Here is a 21,992-nt window from a genome sequence, read left to right as displayed (position 1 = left end):
TTTATGTAAAAGGTTAGAAAAATTTACTTAGAAAATGATCTAAACATAAGTAATTATCATAAAAGTTGTTACTGTTTCACCAACATTCAAGCCATTGAAAAATGTAGTATTGGAAAATTGAATCTTCTTTAATCCTGTTTACTTATTTTTTAATTTCTTTTCTATTTCCTAATCATGAAATCAGAAAACTTTGCTTATGTTAGACATATATTTAGGTAAAGTACTCTACATTTTCTCATTGCCAAAAAAGACTATTAAAAGACCAAAACCAACAGTTAGTTTATCCTACTAACTACTCAGTAATGCTTACAATGCTAACATGCTGATGATATAACACTTACCATGTTCACCATGTTAGCATGCTAATTAGCACTAAACACAAATTACAGCTGATGGTGATGTGAATGTCAATAGTTTTGTAGGTATTTTGTCATAAAAGTATCGGACAAATTAAAAGTTTGACCTGATGATGGCACTAAATGAAAAATTAAGGGATCACCAAAGTTATTATCAATCGTTCGGAAGGGGACCACATTTAATGACGATGCATCCAATAGTTGTCAACACATTTCACTCAAAAACAACGACTGTAAATCTTGTGGTGGTACTAAAGTTATGGGTTCACCGAAATTACTGGGATTCATCATCTGAGCACCATGAACGTTTGTACAAAATTTTGTGCAAATCCATTGAGCATATGTTAAGATATTTCATTGTATAAGTGCAAGCTTTTAACTGCTGGTGGTGCTAAATGAAAAGTCAAGGGAATCACCAAAGCAATCAAGATTCATCCTTTGAGCAGCATGGATGTTTGTACAAAATTTCACTGCAATCCATCCAATAACTGTTGAGATATTTCAGTGTGGACCAAAGTGGTGAACTGACTCGCCAACAGACTGAAACTGTCCATTCATAGGCTAAAAACTATTACAGTGACATCACTGAGCCACAAAACACAAATTTATTTTAAGTCAATCAAACATACACAGTCCTGTTGCCATAAATACTCAATAAAGCACCAAATTAATAATAACCTGTGAAAATAGTCCCCAACAAATTCACCATTTACTCTTGTTTGAGTAACATTTCCTAAAAACTACAGTGTCCAACTGTTTTAGGAAATTACTTTGCATTTTTCTAAAAAGAAAACATACTTGTGACACGTTTTTAAAAGATAAAAATCTTCAGTAAGAATGAATAAGCTTGGAGCTGAGTGCCACAGTTTGGGTATCATACTGGCACCAGTATAAACAAGACAATAGCCAGGCCTTGACACATCAGATACAGAATAAACTCTCCGATCAACAACACAATCCCTCCCCCGGTCCCCTTGACAGGCGAGCGGCGTCTCCAGTGCCAGGACCGCCAAAGCGCCCGTAAAAGGAGGTCAAACAAACATTTGTTGCTGTGCTGTGCTGTAACGCTGCTTTGCCCTCACAAGCGCCCGTCACACCGCCGCCAGTCTGCAAATTTATTGGGCCACTTTTGGATGTGTCAGAGCAGTCGGTGTCGATAAAGCTGGCCGTAATGTTTGCCACCCCATCACAACAGAGATTTACCTCCCTGACAGACACATCCTGCTTCAAGGTCCTGTCTGTCGCCTCGCCCCGAGCAGGCGGCGGCGACGACGAGAGGGAAGGAACGGCGACCAGACAGGGTTTCAAACTGCTTATTATCACCAATTTGACACAGTGGACAGTTAAAGCCTGACACAAGTGCCCACACAAAGCCCCTTCACCCCTTTCCATCTAGTGTTGCCCTGTTGCGTAGCGCGAGTCCATAACACCTCAAGTGTAAATAAGAGAAGAAGAGGGATGTAACCTTGACTTCTCTGTCAGTCTCCCTTTCTGTTTTTTTTTTTTTTTTTCCTTTGGCTCCCATTCTCCACCCTGGACAGGAAGGCGGGAGGTGACAATGAGGGAGGAAGTTGATTGAGAGGCTCTATTATGCATCAACTTAAAGGAAGCTCCTGTGATGGATGACACAGACACCAGTCACCTTCAGAGCCCGGACGCAACGCTCCCAGCATCCTCTCTGGCAAATGACCTGAAAATCCCGCTGACATATTCAAAAAGGGGCTAACCGGAGCCGGGCAGCCTTGTGCCGTGTGCATAAGACGGCCAATTTAAAAGAAAGGGGGTGTGGGGAGTACAGAGATGTATGGGCATATATTGAAAATCCATTTCTGTTTTTTTTTTCAGACACTGTCTCTCTGCAACAGCGGCGACAGGATTTCATTATGCCCTACAAGAGTTGTGAGGATTAAGGTAAGGGACATGTGTTTGACTTTTAGGGCCTAATTGTTCCCTTCAGTCAGGAGATGACAATTAATTGAGGGGCGTCACAAAGACCTTGACTGCAAATTGAATTAAATAAATGTTACTACAGCCATCTAGAACTACTTTAATATAACAAGAAGTCTCTCCAGCGCATACAGACAGAGGTTAGTTCATTTATGCCAATTTGTCAGTAAATTAGGTATTCTTAAATGATTAATTTCGAAATTTTCCATTAAAGAACATTAGCAATAATAGACAGCTAACATTCAGAAACGGTGGTGTCCTTCATCTAGCTTTGCAAGTATTGTTGAACTGTCACTCGTTCCTTTGTGTTAGTGTGAAACTATTTAATAGAAGCAAATGCAGAGACAGACAGTAGTTTAGGAGCCGACCACAGTCCAAAACGTCTTTCTGAGACATTTAAATTAAGACCGCTAAATCATTTAAAGTTTAGAGACATGTAAATACACTTTTGTACATGAATCATGTGAGATTATTGATGCTTGTTGCTCTCATGGATCACATTACATACTGTATGTAATGTACTTGTGAATGACATGAGCGAAACCGGTGTTTACTTGAGTTTTTTCATTTCCTCCTACTTGATAATTTTAATCTACTACATTTCAGAGGAAAATATTAATATACTTTGTAGTCCATTGTTTTATTGAGTCCCAAAGCAAGTGAAAATATCTGCCATAGAGGTGAGATCATATCAACTGGTTTCACAGATTGTATAGTAAGGTTTTTTTTTCTTGCAATCCATCATTTTGGCTTATTGCAAGATTCTTACAGTTATTTCTAGAAAATTCTAGAAACAAGTTGATTTCTATATGAAACATAAACTAACACTAATGATATATTGATATTGATTCACTCATTATTATTTTAAGAAAAAAGACAGGAGTAAATAACTAAATAATTATTACTTTGTAAGATGGAGAATTTTTTACAGTAAAGCAAAACATAATATGATAATATAAAGTAGTTAAAATTAGCTACAGCCTGACCAGCTAACATCAAAATGCTGATTACATGTCAGTACATCATTAATAATAATCACAATCATATAATATTAAAACACTCTGAAACACACTGAAAACAAAATCAGTACTTTTGATACTTTCAGTACATTCTGCTGATAATACTTCTGACGTAAAACTGTGAATGTGAATACTTACTGAAAGAAACAAGCTGCAAAAATATGACAGCAATGTGTTCATGTAGGCATAAACATGGCAACATAATCATGTTTACAGTTTACAAAAATCAAGGGTTGAGACCTAAATTCAGGTCTTATTTACAGTAAATAACAGCTAAGTGGTTTGTTGAGACAAGCTGAAGTCTCGCTTGTTGCGGCAGACGATGAAAACAATAAAACCTCTTCTGGCTGTGATCAAGTAATTGTTCTAGACACAGAAGAAGAATCACACATGTGATAATAGAGGGTTTTTTTTGGAGGGATCACTGTCATGAACTCGGGAATGTCACCTCGGAAAAGCATAAAAACAATGATTAAAAGGAAGTGGACGGAAAAAGTAAGGACTTCTCCATCCAGGATAAAATGCCTATAAATAAATATACAGGCACAGAGACAAAAACCTGCACTTACATAGTTACTAAAACTAACTAATAAGCAAAGAAATGTTGCAACAGCTGCATTAAAACACAACCATTCCCCAAACTACCCGCTGGCTGCATAGACCGGTGCACTGACTGGCTGTTTCCGTGTGGGCATTTATTCCTATTTAAGAGGCAACCTCTGCAGTTTGAGTGGCAGCGAGAGGTTTAGAGGGCAGGGGCTGCTATATCTGGAGCTCGGGGGTCCTTCTGCTGATTCATAATTAGATGTGAACCCAGAGCGCCCACTACGGGAAGGTCAGAGGGGCGAGGAGGGAGACGACGGAGGAGGAGGGGGTGAGCTGGCGCCCGCCTGATGGACACCAAATGAACAAATTATGATGGCCCCCTCTGGGCGTGATGGGGTCAAACGCCCTGCGCCCCGCCGCTGACAGTTCAATTTCCCCCCAACGCAGCCCCATTCGCTGACTGCTAATTATGAATGAAAAGTTATCAGCCTCAGCCACCCCGCCGCACACACGGACAGCGGTCGGAAGAGGTTCGGGGTAGGGATGGGGTGGTGGTGGTGGTGGGGGGGGTGGATTTAAGAGGCATTTGTGAGAGATCCTAATGTCAAAATGTTATTAGAGAGAGCAGTAGCATGCAGAAACTGGGGAGGAGGAGGAGGAGACAGAAGAGGAGGTGGGTCAAAGACAGTGACCAGGGTTAATCTAAATGCCTTTGATAACCATGCAGTAATTCTCTAAAAGGGCCCGAGCGCTCAGCTGAGACAGACTCGCTGCCTCTGTGGGCAGATTGCTGAGAAATAGAAATGACACTGGGGCCAGTGTGTGTATGTGTGTGAATGTGTGTGTGTGTGTGTGTGTGTGTGTGAGAGAGCTGATATGTAAGTGTGTGCATGCATGTCTCAGAAGCTAAGGGGAGGGGCGTATGTGAATAAAGGTGAGGTTATTTACCCTTGTCTATGAATCCTGATACCCATCATGTATTTATGCATAGAATGGACTCTAAATCAGATGTTGATGCGCAAAAAAAAGTTCCCTGTTTCTAATCTGCATTTCTATTCTCTATTACTCCCTGGCCTTCACCTGAGGAGGAGAGAGTGACTAACAAGACTGGCGCTGCATAAACGCTGGCCTGAGAGCAGCTGTCAATCATACTGAGTGACAGGCGGGCAGGACTGACGGCAGAATATAGAGTAACTAACCGCAAAGCCGAGTAGAGAGTAGAGCGGAGCTGGGACGCTGTAGAGGCCGTTCACACATGTAGACTTCATATTGACTCTGAGAAATTACATCAGTTTAAAGCTTCTTTAACATAAACTTATAAAGTTTTAGAGACTTTAATTGTATCTAAAATAAACAATATTGCTTGAAATTTGTTATTTAAAAAAAAAAAAAAAATTACACTTTACACTTTTCCTAAAATTCTAACTTATTACACTTAATATTTACTTGATATTATACATTATGTACTTAATTTACTTAATATTGTAATTCTACTACTGCTACTTCTGTCTACTCTGTACATATGATACCTATTACATGAGTGACTGATAAAAGGTAAATATTAAGAGTCAGGTACTTACTTGTGTATGTCAGAAGGTTGGCAATATGTAGTAAAGTTCAGAATTAAAAAATAAAACCAATTCTACTCTCATTGTCACATCGCATGTCGCATCTTTCTGAATATTGTAGAAGAGTTTAGATTTTGTGCTGAAATGTTTGATTAATAGAAGACGGAAATGACTCAGAATCATTTAATCATTTAAAGCCTTGCAATCTGAGAACTTGTGATGGTATTTTTCTGACAGTTTTCAGACATTTTCCTGATTAAATGACTAAATGATTAATAGAAAAGAATATCTATTAATTAATCGTTAAGGAACAACAGCCCTGTTTAGATTTATGAGTAACTTATTGACAGAAAAAGACTTAAATATATCAAATTAAAGCAAATTAAAAAACGACATGTGTGAATGTTGTACATTAGTGCTGCAAGTATCAATTATTTTTAATATATCGATTAATCTGCCAATTATTTCTTGATTAATCGATTAATCGCTCAGTCTAGTGCCAATTCCTACATCAGATATCTGGTTTTGTGCAACAAACAGTCTAAAACTCAAAGATATTCAACTTACTGTAACGTTAAGAGAAGCAAAAGCAGCAAATTCTCTCATTTAAGAAGCTGCAACCATCAATTTTTCTGCATTTTTGCTTAAAAACTGACAACTGAGCGATTATCAAAATATTTGTTGATTAATTTTTCTGTCGACCGACTGATTGTTGCAGCTCTACTGTACATATGTTCAAAAATCTGAATCATTTCTGATTTAAAAGACCTGGTTGTGAGATACAAAATAGACACAGCAACAGCAGAAAGAATGGTCTGGACATTTTCCTCCCTGGAGGAGGAGGAGGAGGAGGAGGAGGAGAAGGAGGAGTGGTGGGGGTGAAGACAAGATACAAAATACACACAGACGTAGAGAGCCGCTCACATACTGGAGGAGAGAAAGGAGCCGTCACACTAGGAAAGGTCAACCATCAGATATACACAACACAGAGACACGAGGGACACAACATCTGACAGAGAGAGATGGAAGGTGACAGAGGAGGAGGAGGAGGAGAGATAAGAGAGAGAGAGAGAGAGAGAGAGAGAGAGGCAGAGAGACGGAGAGAGGGAGGACTTATAGATGAGACACAGAAATAGAGTTCAAGGGTGTGGAAGAGCAAAAGACAGAGCGAGGGGTGAGAAAGACAGACTATAAGAGATACAGGAAACAGGGAGAGCGGTTGTATCGTCCTGACTGGCTATAAATATAAGAAGGCAGAAAAGGTCAATAGTTGGCATCTGGAGCAGAAATGTTCCACAAGGGAGAGAGAGATGCTCATTTCACCATCTCATATGTCGCTCCGCTGTTCTGTCAGTGTCAGACAGACAAAAAAAAAAAAAAAAAAAAAAAAAAGGACTCTCACAGCACACGTTGATGGAGGAAATGTCATCCTGTGTTTCTAATGCAGACGTACGACCAGTATACTAACCTGCATGGTGGAGGAGATGTTGGAGAGAGAGAGGCCTTCCAGGTCCGACAGCAGGCTCGAAGAGAGGAGCGAAGACTTTGGTGCGTTTGTGTTTTCTGGAGAAACTGAAAAGACACAAAGAAAACGCGACTGAGAACGGGCGCTTATTAAAGTCACTATGAGCTGTAGCATTGATTTCTGTCTTTCATAATGTCTCTAGGGGGGGCAAAAGACTCAAATTTAAAAAAAAAATTTTAACAGAAGTGATTTTTGGTCACTTGGAGGCTGCAGAAAAAGCTAAAACACAGGAAATGACATACAATCATCTGCTAAACGGGGTCTGCGATAGGTTCAAATGGGGGCCAGGGTAGTTTTACAGGTCTACTGGGGATGCAGGTCTGTATGTTTTCAATATTTTGGTTTGTTAGAGTATTGTATTTGAGGACACATTAATACACAAGTGTTCACAAGAGTTAAAGCAGATTATGTTACTGGAAAACTCATTTGGCTAAAACTATGACTCACAACTACAAGATAAACAACGGCCTGGATAAATGATTGAAGTACTGCTGTTGTTGTTGTTGTTGCCTTATAAAAATCATAATTTATCATTTCTGTTAATCTGCCACCTATTCATGTTTCTGAGACACGTTACAGCCATGGAATTGAAGTGTTTTAAATGACGGGATAATTCTTTCATTTATATAAAGTAACACAAATAAATATAATACTATTTATCTGTATGTTTGATCTGGAGAGTTGAGACAGTTGAAAGAGTTGTCTGGCACACAATGAGACTCCGTAGGGTCTGCATGTCTCTCTTCATTTGGGGACATTATCATTAGATACGATATCATGTTGATCAGGATTTACATGAACTTGGTATTTATATTATCTACAGTAGATTAAAGAAGAATCCTGTTAAAGTCTTAATGCAGACTATAAAAGGGAAACTTTAACCTCTTAACATCCACTGGGTCACCGGCAACCAGCTTAAGCCAGGTGTAAGTGGCAGCATCACGCAGTAATGAGTTAAAGCAATTGGCACAATTTGGCCAATTTGAGATGATTGGAGAGGTTCAGGGACACCAGTGACTCTACAAACTAAAAACTCCCATAAGGTTAGACCTAGAGGTCTGGATTATACAGGTTGACAAGATGGAGAAGGTAAATGTTCTGCATTGTTGTGGCATAAAACATGTCTTAATCATTGTTATTCAACTATGACTCATTATAGACGAGGACCAAAAACACTTTTCTGAGCCTTATTTGAACTGATGTGGTTTTATTTGTGTTTTAGCCTCATGATAAACAAACACATTTCCAGAAACTAGAAGATGTCACTTGTCAAATGAAGGCTAATACCTGCATCATGGCCTTACAGTTCTTCTGTTATGAGCTTTTCCATTTGGGTGTGCCAAAAAGGCAAAAATTCTATAAAAAGGGTGGATGTTAAGGGGTTAAGCTTTCAGCGAGGTGTTGGAGAGCCAGATTTAGAGTTGTTGTGGTGAACGTGTTATAAGTTGCTTGCACGGAGCAACATTGGCATTCATTTAAGTCGTGTTTCTGGCCACCTGACAAACGAAAGCCCAATATTCACGCTTCTATTAGCTTTCTTTTAATCTCCAGAGAAAAATATATCTGGGTTGTTACCTGGTAGATGCTCGACTTTCTTTACTAACTTTCTCTGTCTGCCTTTTGGTGCTGCGCATTTAAAATTACATTTCATTTATCAGAGTTTTTTTGCAGCCCGCTGCTGTTGAAAAGAGGATTTATTTGAGCCGAATTTGAGAAAAAGAAGATAAAACAGACTAAAAAAAACTAGAGCTGAGTGGAAGTGTAGAGTTGGGTGATAAATCTCTGTGTGTTTGTCACATTAATACGTGTTTGATTTACAGCGAGAAATAAACTCACAGTCATCTAGATCCAGTAGAGACACTTCCTTCTTGGACTTCACTTCCACCTGAAAAACAAACACAGCAACATGACGATGAGAAACAAAGAGGGAGAGGACGAGGAGGGGGGGGGTGGGGGGAGGAAAAAAAAATGACAACTCAAACAAAAGTATTGAAATTGTCAGTTGTGCTATTCATCGGGACGGCGTCTCTCAATTCATGACACATTCATCCCAAAATATCTGCAACATGTCTGGAATTTTTCAATGGCCAGTCATGCACGGTGTCGTGTCACAACCGATACACGCCACCTCGAGCGACTGAGGCGGGCTTGTCAGGTGTTGGCTTGTGGGAATTACAACACACACACACACACAGACACAGACACACAGACACAGACACACAGACACACACACACACACACACACAACAGGCCCAATAAAAACACATTTAAACATACGAGGGCTTTTATCACCCTTTTTCCACACCGTCCTAACCAACCAAGGCTCCATTCACAGTCGCATAAAGAAGCATAAAATTCCACTCTGCATACTCCAGGCTGATCAGGCAGGAAAAAAAATAAAAAAACAAAAACAAAAAAAAAAAACAATGAGATGAAATGAGAGTGAAAAACAAACAACAAAGTTAGAGGCCGTATCTTATCAGATCTTCTCTGATTGACGCTTGGTGGTGGTGACAGAGACGGAAACCTTGTTAGTAAATGGAGGTCTGAAAGAGAGAGAGAGAGAGAGAGAGAGAGAGAGAGAGAGAGAGAGGTGAGTAGAGAGAGAGAGAGAGATGCATAATTCATAGGCCATGCCCAAATGACAAACTGTATGAAATGAGAATTTCATAGTGCAGAAAAAAGGGAAGGGAGGGCGAGAAATAGCGTGATGAGCATAACAGGTGAGAAGACGGTGGAGGGCTGAAGAGAGGGCGAACGGGATCGAGAGAGAATTAAAATAAAGATGATAACAGAGGAGCGAAATTATATTCCAGAGTATAAAGTGAGATTTCTAAGCTCCTGTCACATGTATACCTGGTGGACAGCAACTCCCTGAGAGATCATGGAGTTATCCTGTTGCATTATACTGTTAGATAATATCATATTCTCCACTGGTTTAAATGTAATCTGTTGTATAATCATGCATTAACATAATATAGAATATCTTAAATCATGGATGAACATTAGCTTTAAAGTTATGACACATGCATATGTATTCCTGTAGCTTTAGTTAAGTATAATTAAATGTTTGATAAAAGCTCCAAATCATTTACATTTTGGTATTTAGCACCAAATAATGACCAACAATTGCACGCAGTACGTTGCCACGGCTACAAACATCTATATTAATGGTTCATTGTCCATTTTTAATGTCTAACTTTTCATATAGAAGTTAAAATTCAGTAAACAACTAATACAGCTTCCAGGTCATTATGGAAACCAGTATCTCCTTCAACATACATATGGCATGTGAGTATTCAGCTAAGTATTATAATATCCTTCAGGTGTACTTACTGATGAACTTAATGTATATGTTGGATACGTACACATGCATTATATTGTATTTTATCCAAAATATGTGTTTATTCTGTTGTAAGTTTAGACATCAGACTCTCATAACAAACTATTGAGTCTCAGTAACAGCTTATTATTAACAGAACATTTGTCATTCTAAATACTCTTCTTCCTATTCAACTTATAGGAATATATTGCCTTTTTACGTCTAATATGTGTGATTATACAGTTATTTTTAGCACTAGTATGCTCCACTCTGTTGATAAAAGAAGGGCACATACTTGTATCAAGCCCACACAATCATCTTAATCTGTTATTTTAATCATAACAATGAAAAAGAAACGTTGTTAATTAAGTGAGTACAAGTGATCAACAGTGTGTGGGATTTATGGTTCTTTCACAATCATGTTCAAACTGCATCCGCATGCATTCAAATACACACAGTGAAAGACAACGATGTGAAACATACTGAATATCAGATATTTCTCATTGAAGTAGGAGCATGAGTTCATGAGGAAATAGCAAAAATGTTAAAAAAAAATGTTCTATTTTGCAGAGTCATGAAATGATATTAAATCTTTTGCCAATCAGTGATGTTTTGCAGAGCAGAAATCTATAAATCTCACGTTACGCCACCCAGTTAAACCACCTGCTCACCCTTGAACCAAATTAAAATGATGTTAATTACAAAATCAAACTAGACCATGACATCACCTTGGGTTTGGACTTGACATCGCTCTTCTTCTGCGTCACGGGGGGAGGGTCTGAGTCAGAGTCTTCCTCAGAGTCCGTCTCTGAACCGGAGGAGCTTTCGGCTGATGAGCTGCTAGCTTGGGCTACGGGTCCGTTACCGTTTTCATCTGAGTCACTGTAACACACAAGAACTGCTTCAGACACGGGATCAATACATGTAATAACACATAAAAACAACAGTACTGGTGATTAACTTTGTGCTTTTTACACACAATTCACATAAAAGTTAAACAGCTTTCATGCAGACGTAATACGAACAAAGTCTAGAGACAATATCTTGTTTTCTTTTCCATCCAAAGTGAAATCTTCGGCTCGGCCCCCTCGGTCAGAACAAACAACGGAGATCAATCTGTTTTTGTTTGTGAAGTTAATTCAATGTTGCATTCACTCAAAAAGATTTTTTCCATCTTTCTCCTCCCTCTTTCACTTGCTCTGTCCCTCTTCAATTTGTCCCGATAATGAGTGTTTACTCCGCCTGCCTGGGATTTTCAGCCGTTAAATTAATGAGGGGAATTGTGATGGTAACTGGCTTTTTAACTTGGGCGATGATGAAAAGCCAGTATTAATTTGGCCTACAGATTTCATTTGCTGCGAACAGGAAAAAGTGATATAAATCACTGTGGGCCTGATTAGGCCCTGCCTGAAATGACTGGGCCATAATGAGGGCATTATGCTGTGTTTGTTGTGGAAGCACTGGGGTGAGCTGCTCTAATTACTGTGTGTATGTGTGTGTGTGCGTGTTTGTGTGTGTTTGAGCACTGGGGTGAGATGCTCTAATTATACTCTCTAATGGAGAGAACAGGGTCAGCCGGCGGCCTGTCACACAGCAAAATCAGGTACATTCTGTGTGAGTTTGTGTGTCCGTGAGCAAATGAAGTAGAGTGCATAAGAAACTAAATTTGCCAGTGTGTTAGAGAGTGTGCGTGAGCATATTCGGTGGTAATGACTCAGATCTCATTCATTGGTAACACCAGGCTGCTAAATGACCAATCAAAAGTCATTATCCATTAGCCATGTAAATGTGGGTTACGCTATTGGAGGAAAATTCTCCTTGATTAGCTTGTTAATGGAACTCACACTAACGATATTCTAACAGCTCTGCCAGCCTGAGTGTGTGTGTGTGTGTGTGTGTGTGTGTGTGTCTGTGTGTGTGTGTGTGTGTGTGTGTGTGTGAGTGAGAGAGAGAGAGAGAGAGAGAGAGAGAGAGTACAACAAGCGTGTATAGCTCACACAGAGTACACTGTTACTTCTTCCTAGAAAGGAGGTCGAAATGAGGAAATGAGGTTTACAGCTGCAATGATTAGTTGATCAATCGATTAGTTGTCGACTATTGAATTAATCACCTACTATTTTGCAAATCAATTAATCATTTTGAGTCATTTTTAGAGAAAAAAAATGCTAAAATTCTCTGGTTCCAGCTTTTCAAATGTGAATATTTTCTGGTTTCTTTAGTACTTCTGTGATAATAAACTGAGTATCTTTGGGTTGTAGATTGTTGGTCGGGATAAAACAAGACATTTGAGGACGTCATCTTGGGCTTTTGGAAAGTGAAAATTGACATTTTTTTACCATTTCCTGACATTTGATGGACCGAACAACTAATCAATTAATCGAAAAAATAATCGACAGGTGAATCAATAATGAAAATACAGACGGGTGACAAATTAAAGGAAAAACAGGTCCAGGTCTGAATGCTGGACCCCTACAGTCAGGGGGTCTGGTGGCTCTGTTATGCTTTGGGGGGCATTTTGCTGGCATGGTTTGGGTCCACTTGTCCCCTTGGAGGGAAGGATTTCAAATATAGAATTTTCATAAACAACACATGTATTGAAATGAAATGACGTATTAAAGTTGCGTAGATGGCTTCATCACAAGAACCTACTATGTTTGTCCCTGTTGTGGGTGTAAAGTTATAAAAGAAATCAGCAGGTATAAGAATCAAAACTCTTCCTATTCTGATTTTTTCCTGGCATATATAACGGATGAAGTGAAAATACTTGTGGGGGGTAAAAGATAGAACTGAACAGAAGGAGGTATCATACCAGGAGGTGTGTTGTCATATAGATAATAAAAATGGCTGAAGTTGTGAACAGATGGAGGTTGAGTTATTGATGCAGCAAAGCACTGATCACATTTACTGACTACAACTCTGGTGCCTCTCACAAAGACACACCTGTCTAATTAGCAAAGCGAGAAAGAGAAAAAGAGAAAGAAACAGGTAACATCTGGACACACTAAATTCACAGGGAAGAAAAATGATGCTTTCAGAGTCTAATCAACAGCAGGGATTTCACTGTACCTGTCAGCAGCAGTTGGCTTGTTTTTCTTCAGCGGCGCCTTCTTCATCTTTTTCTTCTTTTTTTGCTCTGATTCAGATTCACTCGAGCTCTTTTCGGATTCACCTGAACTCTTTCCAGAATCACCGGAGCTCTTCTCTGACTCTTCACTGCTCTCCTCCTCCTCGCTGTCACTGCCCGACTCTGCACAGACATACGTGCAGTATGCATGTTAAACATAAACCCAGCCTGATATATTCAAGTTATAATCCTTATAGTTTCATGAAATCAAACCCCTGTTTCTGGCACTTTTTATGGTCAACATTTTCTCAGCTAATAGCCACTCAATGTATTTACATTCTGTAATTCCCTCTCTATATTATAGTTTTGATTGTTAGTGGCAGAGTGCGCCACTCCCACCAGGATTATAATTGCCTACCTACCTACGCACAGCAGATTCACAGGAAACTATGCATGCATGTAATCAAGCATCACTGTTTGTAATTTTATCTCATTGATATTGGCCTCACTGTTTACTATTTACCCTCTTAACAGCGTGTCAGAGTTGTATTAAGTTACTGCTAATGCGAACCTATTATTTCCTACGACTGCTGCTTCACATTAAAAGAATTCCATTAGCAAAACATGGGGAGGCTTCGATGTATTTGTCACTAAGGTTAGCACTGACAGCAACTGTCAATCAAAAATGCATCTAAAACAGTTTTGAGGACAGTATTTTCAGTTTTCATCAGCGGATCAGTTTTAAATATCCCGGTGAGCTGTTAGATGAAGAGCTGCAGGTGACAAGCTACAGCTCCTCAACAATGTAACCAACTGATGGTTGGCTGACAAATCTGAAATCAGATTGCAGTTGCTCATGGCGAGATGTAAGAAGACCAAATATTGACGGATGTCTTTATTAAAACAACGTGAGTTTGTTTGGCTGCACTGTAAACAGACACACCAGTTGCTTCTCTGATGTATCACTGGCAAAGGAGTGTTTGCTGTAGTGTTAAACTGTGCTCGCTCAACCAAGCTTGAATTTTTAAGGATTATATCTTAAATACACAAATCACACAAGGACAGCAGTATAACATTTTCTCTAAAGAGGATACAAACTAAAAACGTACACCTACAAAAACACAAACAGAAACAAACCGTCGCTACTGCTGCTGCTGCTGCTGCTGCTGTCTTCACTGCCACTGCTGTCAGAGTCGTCCTTTTCTTTCTCATCTTCATCGTCCGAGTAGAACTTGTCATCAGATTTCGGTTTTTTGGCCTTCCCAACTAACGGCACCCACTCTTTCACCTGAACAGATATGGAGGAGGGAAGCAATCAGGATTAATAAATTAAGGGATGAGCGAGCTGCCAGTTTGTGAGTTATTTTAACATCTTATTCAGCTGCGTTATTTTTGTCTAATTAAACTATTTCAAATGCCTTTCAGGTTCTTAATGTGAAGGAAATAAATCATTCTGCATTGTCATCAACCATTCACACGAAGTGAACAGTGGAGCATCTAGCCTTTAGCAGTCTGTGAAGAGATTGATACGCTATAGAAAATGGCATCTAACTTTAGCAAGATGCCTCTAAGTTAGTCAATTAACTATAATTAATCAGTTTTTGCAACCATCTAGTTTGTCCAGGTTTTCGGATGTTAAATCTGCATTATATTTAAAACTAGGGATAAAGTTTGTTGACACGCCTGCTCATGTTCTTCTTTATTGATGTTTATTGTTTTATTAGGGGCCTCATTAGCTGCCACCTAAGTAACTATGATAAAGCTCGAGCTGGTGCTGAGAGAGAAAAAAAAGAATCAATAATATTCTTCACTGAAAAATAAAGTCTTTAAATTTGTGCTTTAACTTATAACAAGAGACAAAAAGTTCTTGTCTTTGAGCTGAATGGAGGTATGCATGTTAATTTCTCCAACCCAAACTGAGATTTCTCACAAAAAAAGGTATTAATCCATCTAACTTTGTGGAGTAAAAACAAACAAATATATATAAATATATATAAAATGCTTTATCAAATACCAAATAACTGTGTATTGGAAGATCGGACTTCACTGGACATAATAAAATAGTGCAACGACTGATTTGTCAGGCTTCTCATTGGTCAAAGGTGCTTTTAAATTGAGGCTTACAATGTTTCAATGTGCCAGTGCCTTCTATTAAATTAGATTTAGGTTTATTTAATTACATGTTGAAATGCGCTGTACTTTTTATTCCTTTCCTATATTTAGTTTCTGTATTATTTTTTAATCCTATTTATATTCATCATTTCATGATGCATCGTGTTTCTTTTATATCTTATCTGAAGTCACATCTGTTGTTCTATTCTGGACCAATAAAAAAAACTGATATATTTACTTTTAGATCAAAATAATAAGGTTGAGTAATAAATAATGACAGACAGATAGAAACAGGATGTAAAAAAAGAGGGATAGTTAGTGTGTGGTCGCTAGGTTTCACTCACTTGTTTGTGTATTTTGGTAATCAGGGAAGATCCCAAGTGTTACCATGGTTACCAAATGATGTTCCCTTATTATATAGATTGTTTTTACTTAATTGACAGTTACCACAGTTAGCAGATGCATTCAATAGTAGTTTAGCTTTTTCTATGTTAAAATCACATATTTGCTGGTACTACTACTACTACTGATACACGTACTACTACTACCACTACTAATACAATTACTACTACTACTACTGATACAAGTACTACTACCCTCCTGATCAGATTCTTCATATATGTTATCAATCCATCCTGTTCTCTATGCTGAATTTCTGTTATTTTGCTATCTGGTCTATTCTGTATGCACAACATCTAATTGCATGACTTCTCTGTTGCTCTTCCTGACGTTTCTTCCATTTTTTCCCGCAATAAAGTGTTTTTTTCGTGCTTTCAGACCAGAAACAAACGCAACACAGTCCAATTGGAACTGATCCAAGATCACCTGTTTGGACCGCACCAGAGTTTAATTGACAGCTTTCACACTCGCCTAACTTGTATGAACAGCACCAAACAGGTTTAAATACTTTAAATGCTTTTATGGAAAGTATTTTTAATTGCTTCACTGTTGAAGGTGCTGCACAAATAACCTCGCCTTGCATCACATCTTTAGCACATCAGAAGTGTTTTAACTAATTCTGGAGGACCGAGACGTTATTAAATGTTGCTATGATACCATCCCACATCTTCTTGCAGAAAACTGTAAATTGGGTTTAATACGCTAAAATCAATTGTCTCTTTTCTGAGCTTTTCAATCGCTGGTCTGTTGGGACTTTATATATTTGTATATTTAGAGAAGAGTCACCCTGGATGATGTCAACACCCCTCGGGAGGAAAGACATTAAAAAAGGTAATGAAAATACCGCTCGTTTGTTATGTTTGACTTCATTTCAGCCAGGCACTTCATTTGGTTGGTAGTGGTGAACAAGTGCTTGTGAGTGTAGATGGTCATGCCCTCTGATGTTACATTGATACACAATTATCAATGAGTCCTTTGAAAGTGTGTTGCTCTTTGTTCAGGCACTTTGTTCTTTAAATCATTACAACTATGCTAAAAGTTATTCTCTGCAATGCAAACAACATATAAAAGAAACTTTAACATGATTTATAATGAATTTATAAACCACAGCCGTGAATAATGATACCTTTCATACCACTACAGATGCCAGACTGTCACAATACACATCTATATTCTCTGTATTTTTAGTCATATTACAAAGAAAACGTTTTATAATAACGCCCACAGTTTTAATGTCAAAACAATGGGGAACTATAGCGTCATCATTGACAGATGTTGGTCCAAATTAAGCACATACAGTATGAAGTTTAACTATGAAAAGCATTGTGTAAGGATGGTAGATCACTTACTGGTTCAATGACCTCCACGTTCCTCACTGACTGGTCAGGAGCGACGGCCGGCCAGTCCGAGAGCTCTTGGTATCCAGACGCTTTGATATTGAGACTGTGGGAGAGAGTGCCCAGTTGGAAACGATCTCGATCTGAAAGGAGAAAATGGGAGAAAAATGTAAACACAAAAAAAGGAGTGGGTTGAGAAGATGAGAGGTGCTGTAATATCTTTTATTTTATTTATCAATGGAGTTCAAGGGAGTGGGTGGAGGAATGAGAGGTTCAGTGTCACCTCAGTGTATCTTTAACGAGGGAGCCGGTGGATAAATGTCACTGTAACTCTGAAGAGCTTTAAGATGACATCTAGGCATCGGAGAGGATCACGCACATGCATTTAATATCAAACTCTCTGTGTTTGTGTGCACATGTAAGCTCTTCTCTCTCCCAACACAGGAAGGTAATCAGTGTCTGTACCTCGGGGAGGTATGCTCTAAAAACTGTGCTTTGCAAACAAAACAAAAAAAAGAAAAGACTTCAGTTGTGAATATTAAGAATGACAGGGGTGGTTAACGCTTTCCATAAACATCCAGTAGGTGCAAACTGCCTCTGAATTTTAATGTTGTAGGAGGCAGTTTTTTTGTCCCAATAGGTACAGAGGGGAGAGAGAGAGAGAAAAGAGACAGCTAAATGAGGGAGATTTTTTTCCCCCTCTCGGTGTCTGAAAAAGGTTAGCATTAGCTCAATAATTTACCCATCTCATTAGTCCAAGGTAAAGGGGTCTGACCTAACTGCCCTTCAGAGACAGACACACCAGAATAATAAAACCACCGTCTGAATCAACTTTGCATACGACTGGAAATGGAGCCACTAGATGTGAAATAGAAGACTGTTAATATGCATTCAGGTGATTCCTTGATGTATTAACAAACAGACAAAGGAGGGGAGTAAAGTGTTTAAGCTTAATTTCCTATCTATTTAGAGGATTTATATGATTCAAAATAAGAATAAGAGGTTGACATTATAAATGTATGAAGTACCTTTGAAGGCGGACTCGAGCACCGGGGCTGGTTTGGGCGCCAGTAGAATGCGCCGGGCGTACTTGCTGAGGGCGCCGCTCTTCTCGTTTGGCACTATCAGCTGTCTTATGAAACGCGTGCGGTCTCTGATGTCGTAGTTCTGGTCGTATTTGCCAAGGTTCAGGATGTACTGGGTCAGCAGCTTGGTCTGGGAGGCGGAGAGGGCAGAGGTAGAAGAGATTTGGAGAGTAGGATGACATGGGATGAAGGCAAGCACTGAGCAGAGATCGGTGGGATGGATGATGTTTATGAAACTTCCACCGATTTTACACATCAAATTCTGTTTCCAGGTGTTGCGTAGTACTACTGCAAATGTGAAGATAGTTGTGTAAAAGCCTTTAGTGGCTCCAGAGGGAGCTGTGTGAAATCTTATAATTTACCTCAAGTGAGACAAGTATCTAGAATCTGGAGGTGTGAGATTAACAGACCTCTGTATCTCACTCCTCATCTCTGCTTGAGGCAAGTGGCTTGATGTTACATTGGCCGCTAACAGCATGACACAATTGAATCTCTGAGCAAACTGTTGGTGTTTAGTTGCATTGTGGATAATGTAGGCACCAGGTTTTAACCAGGAACAAGAAAGCATTGAATAGAAGACATGATATTTCTGATTGCTAAATGCTCTTAACAGAGCAGGATGGAAGTCCATTAAAGGAAGAGTTTGACATTTTGGGAAATATACTTATCTGTTCTCTTGCAGAGAGTTACATAAGAAGATCAATACCACTCTTGTGTGTAGAGCTAGTATCTTAAGATTCCCAGAAAACAAGTTGATTAAGGAGGTTTAGCTGTGCTGGTAGATGTATTTTTGAACTTTGGACAGAGTCACACCAGTTGCTTCCCGGTGCTTGGTCTTTGTGCTAAGCTACACTAACACTCTCGTGGCTCCAGCTGCCCACCTAGGGCACAGACATGGGAGTTGTATCAATCTTCTCATCTAACATTTGGCAAGAAACTAAATAAACTTTTCTCACAGTGTTGTACTATTCCTTCAAAATCAATAGAAACTGGAATATATCCACAAACATGTACAATCAATCAAACTGAGGAGGGAGCAAGTGTGATTGTCATAACTGCCCCATAATGATTGATCAGCAAACATCTCCTTCACCCCCTTTTGTCTGCTCATCCTTCCCGTATTGTCTTTCTCTAACATAACTGGCCCTTAATTCAACCTGGATATGTAAAAGAAAACCTTAAAACAGTAAGAAAGAGACACTTGCATTGACATATATTATTTAGGAAGCCATGATAACAAAAAACACTGCTGCCATGAAGACAACAACGGACCCCTTTTCCTGCATCGTCTTTGTTTCTCCCTCTTATCTCCTTCCCGACACATTACTGGGAGCCAAGAGGTGTAATGATGTGCTCGTTTGAGGAGGCGCCGTCTGGGCTCATAAACCCAGCTCAGATGCCAAAATCACCCCATCTAACTGAATGGGCCTGTGGACACCAAGCAGCGTTGGAGATGCACCATTACGTTAAAGCTGTTTCATTCACAGCTCTATATTTAAACCGGGCATTTAACTCTGAGTTGCAGAAGTGTTCCAGTTCCTGCTGTGTCTTGTGGAATAAAAACTTTAAAAGAACAATAAACGGGTTCATGTTTAGAATCTAATTCATCCTTTTTATGATACTTAACCATTTTTCAGAAATAAGTATCATTAATTCAGGATTTTAAGTCTCTTAGTGCTGGTGTTAGCATTTTGTTTTGTACCTGCTTGGAGTTGGTCAGGTAGAGTTTAGCTGCTAGGTTGACTGTCTGCAGCTTGACGATGTCCTCCTCTGCTGTGAAAGTCTTCGCCATCTTACGTAGAACATCTGGTGCAATCTTTGGCACCCTCTCGCAGTATTCTCCCATCAGCCACAGGATGCTGGCTCGGGCCATGGGAACCTGCAGGTTCACGTGACAAAGACAAAGAGCAGCGATATCTTTGAGTGCTAGCAGAAAACGTTGTTATCAATTTGTTAGCGTCTTGAATTCGATGATGATCATATACAAAAAGAAGAAGATTCACATTAAGATGAATCGTACAGTGATGTTGTCGAAGAGCTTGGCCATGTGTTTAATGATCTCGCTGTGCTCGGTGGGCTGCGTCTGAAGCAGCTTCTTAATCACCACCACGCTCTCGGCCACCACAGTCTCTGCAAAGACAAACAAGACATTCTCACAACAGACACAAACCTGGACAGCGATCCCTCTTTAAAACACTTTAAGACGATGGGTAACTGCAGGTATCGGCACTCAGTGAAGGCATTTTACCGTCTCTGTTGGAAAGCAGCAGCACCAGACCGTTGAGACAGGTGTCCGTCACCTCGGAGATGTTGGTGGCGCACCTGCCGATGGCCTGAATGGTGGCAGCCGCAAACGCCTTGTCCTGGCTCTTCACATAGGTCTGGATAAAGATCAAGGACAATGAAGAGAAGAGAATAAAGAGTTTAAGGCCACCTGAAGTGTAACCAACAATATCAAAGTAGTCTTTTAACCCTTGACTGTTGATGTCAAGACACAAACCTGAAATTCCCTCAGGATGGTGGAGATGTTGGCTTCATTGGCCAGGTTGGTCAGGATCTCCAACTGCAAAAAAAAAATCATGTTTAATAAATGTATGAGTTGGTTGTTGTATGGGCTCAATTAAGTGTCAATATGATTTTGAGTTTGAGAAATGATGTTCAGAAACACTTTGAAAAGTCCTTTGCAAACCTGCGACAAAACTGCAGCAGAAATTCAACTGTGTAAATGTATTAAAACATTGAGAATGTGTGAATAATTTGTTTTTATTTTAGAAGCAGAAAACTGATTGTTTAAGTCAATACACAACGTTCCCACACTTTTAAACTCATACTTTTAACTTTCTTGTCTTTGTGTTACTTCACCATTTATATAATTTGTCCACATTTTTTTCCTGCAGTTTTCTCACAGGTTTATAAAGGCTGTGAAATTATTTCTGAACATCATATCAAAAGCTCAGAATCTTACTGACCCTTATTTAAGCTCATATTACGCTACAGTATGTACATAATGCACCAAATAAAACGGCAGTTACCTTCAGTGTTTTGATATGTGAGGCGTCTGTGGATCTCACATAAAAGCTCTTCATGAAGGGCTCAAACATCCCCTGTTTGGAGACAACTCAGGTTAGAAGACAGCCTGCATCAATGCAACACATACCATTAATTGTTCTGCTGTCTACAAGCAAGACTTACCTTCCTCTGAATGGACATCGTAGCAATATTCTGAAGAACAATGTACTGCACCTCTCTGTGTACAAAAACAGAAATAACATACTTATCAGCAGCAGCAGCAACAACATAGGCACAGAGAGACTAAGTTATTCATCCCAGCTGGCTTCAGAGGAGGCAAATAAGCAGATGCAGTATATTTTTTGTGTTACCTGTGGCTCCTTAGGAGTCGAACCAACGACTTGGTGACAACGCTGACTTCATGTTTTGGGGCCAAATGCCAGTAGAGCTGAGCGACAGACATCACCACCTAAAAAAAACCCACATCAACACACGTTAAAAGGATCATTTTAATCCTTCTTAAAACAACATTTTTATAGACTCACTTCTTGCGTAATGTCTTTTCATTTTTCCTACATTTTATCCTTGTGTTGTTTGTTCCGTTTTCAACCATTTTCCAGCATGCGCTCCAGTTTTTTTACTCCATAAGTTCCTTTTTCAACACTTCGAAAAAGCACTTTTGTAACTTTTTAAGTGGTTTATT

General features: G+C 39.3%; 1 protein-coding gene across 1 annotated transcript in view; it reads right to left on the bottom strand.

The window, feature by feature from the left end:
• The window catches only part of ap3b1a (adaptor related protein complex 3 subunit beta 1a), a 64,552-nt gene that overhangs the window by 20,717 nt on the left and 21,843 nt on the right, over nucleotides 1–21,992 (bottom strand). The window contains exons 9-22 of the mRNA XM_042395340.1: nucleotides 21,661–21,758; nucleotides 21,473–21,527; nucleotides 21,313–21,384; nucleotides 20,781–20,843; nucleotides 20,529–20,661; nucleotides 20,301–20,410; nucleotides 19,983–20,159; nucleotides 18,224–18,410; nucleotides 17,208–17,338; nucleotides 14,485–14,635; nucleotides 13,350–13,530; nucleotides 11,012–11,165; nucleotides 8,798–8,846; nucleotides 6,905–7,008 (exon numbers count right to left, since the gene is read on the bottom strand). Of these exons, the coding sequence (XP_042251274.1) occupies nucleotides 6,905–7,008; nucleotides 8,798–8,846; nucleotides 11,012–11,165; nucleotides 13,350–13,530; nucleotides 14,485–14,635; nucleotides 17,208–17,338; nucleotides 18,224–18,410; nucleotides 19,983–20,159; nucleotides 20,301–20,410; nucleotides 20,529–20,661; nucleotides 20,781–20,843; nucleotides 21,313–21,384; nucleotides 21,473–21,527; nucleotides 21,661–21,758 (1,665 nt within the window). The remainder of the gene's footprint in view (nucleotides 1–6,904; nucleotides 7,009–8,797; nucleotides 8,847–11,011; nucleotides 11,166–13,349; nucleotides 13,531–14,484; nucleotides 14,636–17,207; nucleotides 17,339–18,223; nucleotides 18,411–19,982; nucleotides 20,160–20,300; nucleotides 20,411–20,528; nucleotides 20,662–20,780; nucleotides 20,844–21,312; nucleotides 21,385–21,472; nucleotides 21,528–21,660; nucleotides 21,759–21,992) is intronic.

Source organism: Thunnus maccoyii, chromosome 19 (genome assembly GCF_910596095.1).
Source record: "Thunnus maccoyii chromosome 19, fThuMac1.1, whole genome shotgun sequence".
Lineage (NCBI taxonomy): Eukaryota > Metazoa > Chordata > Actinopteri > Scombriformes > Scombridae > Thunnus > Thunnus maccoyii.
This window is presented reverse-complemented; position numbering and strand designations above follow the sequence as displayed.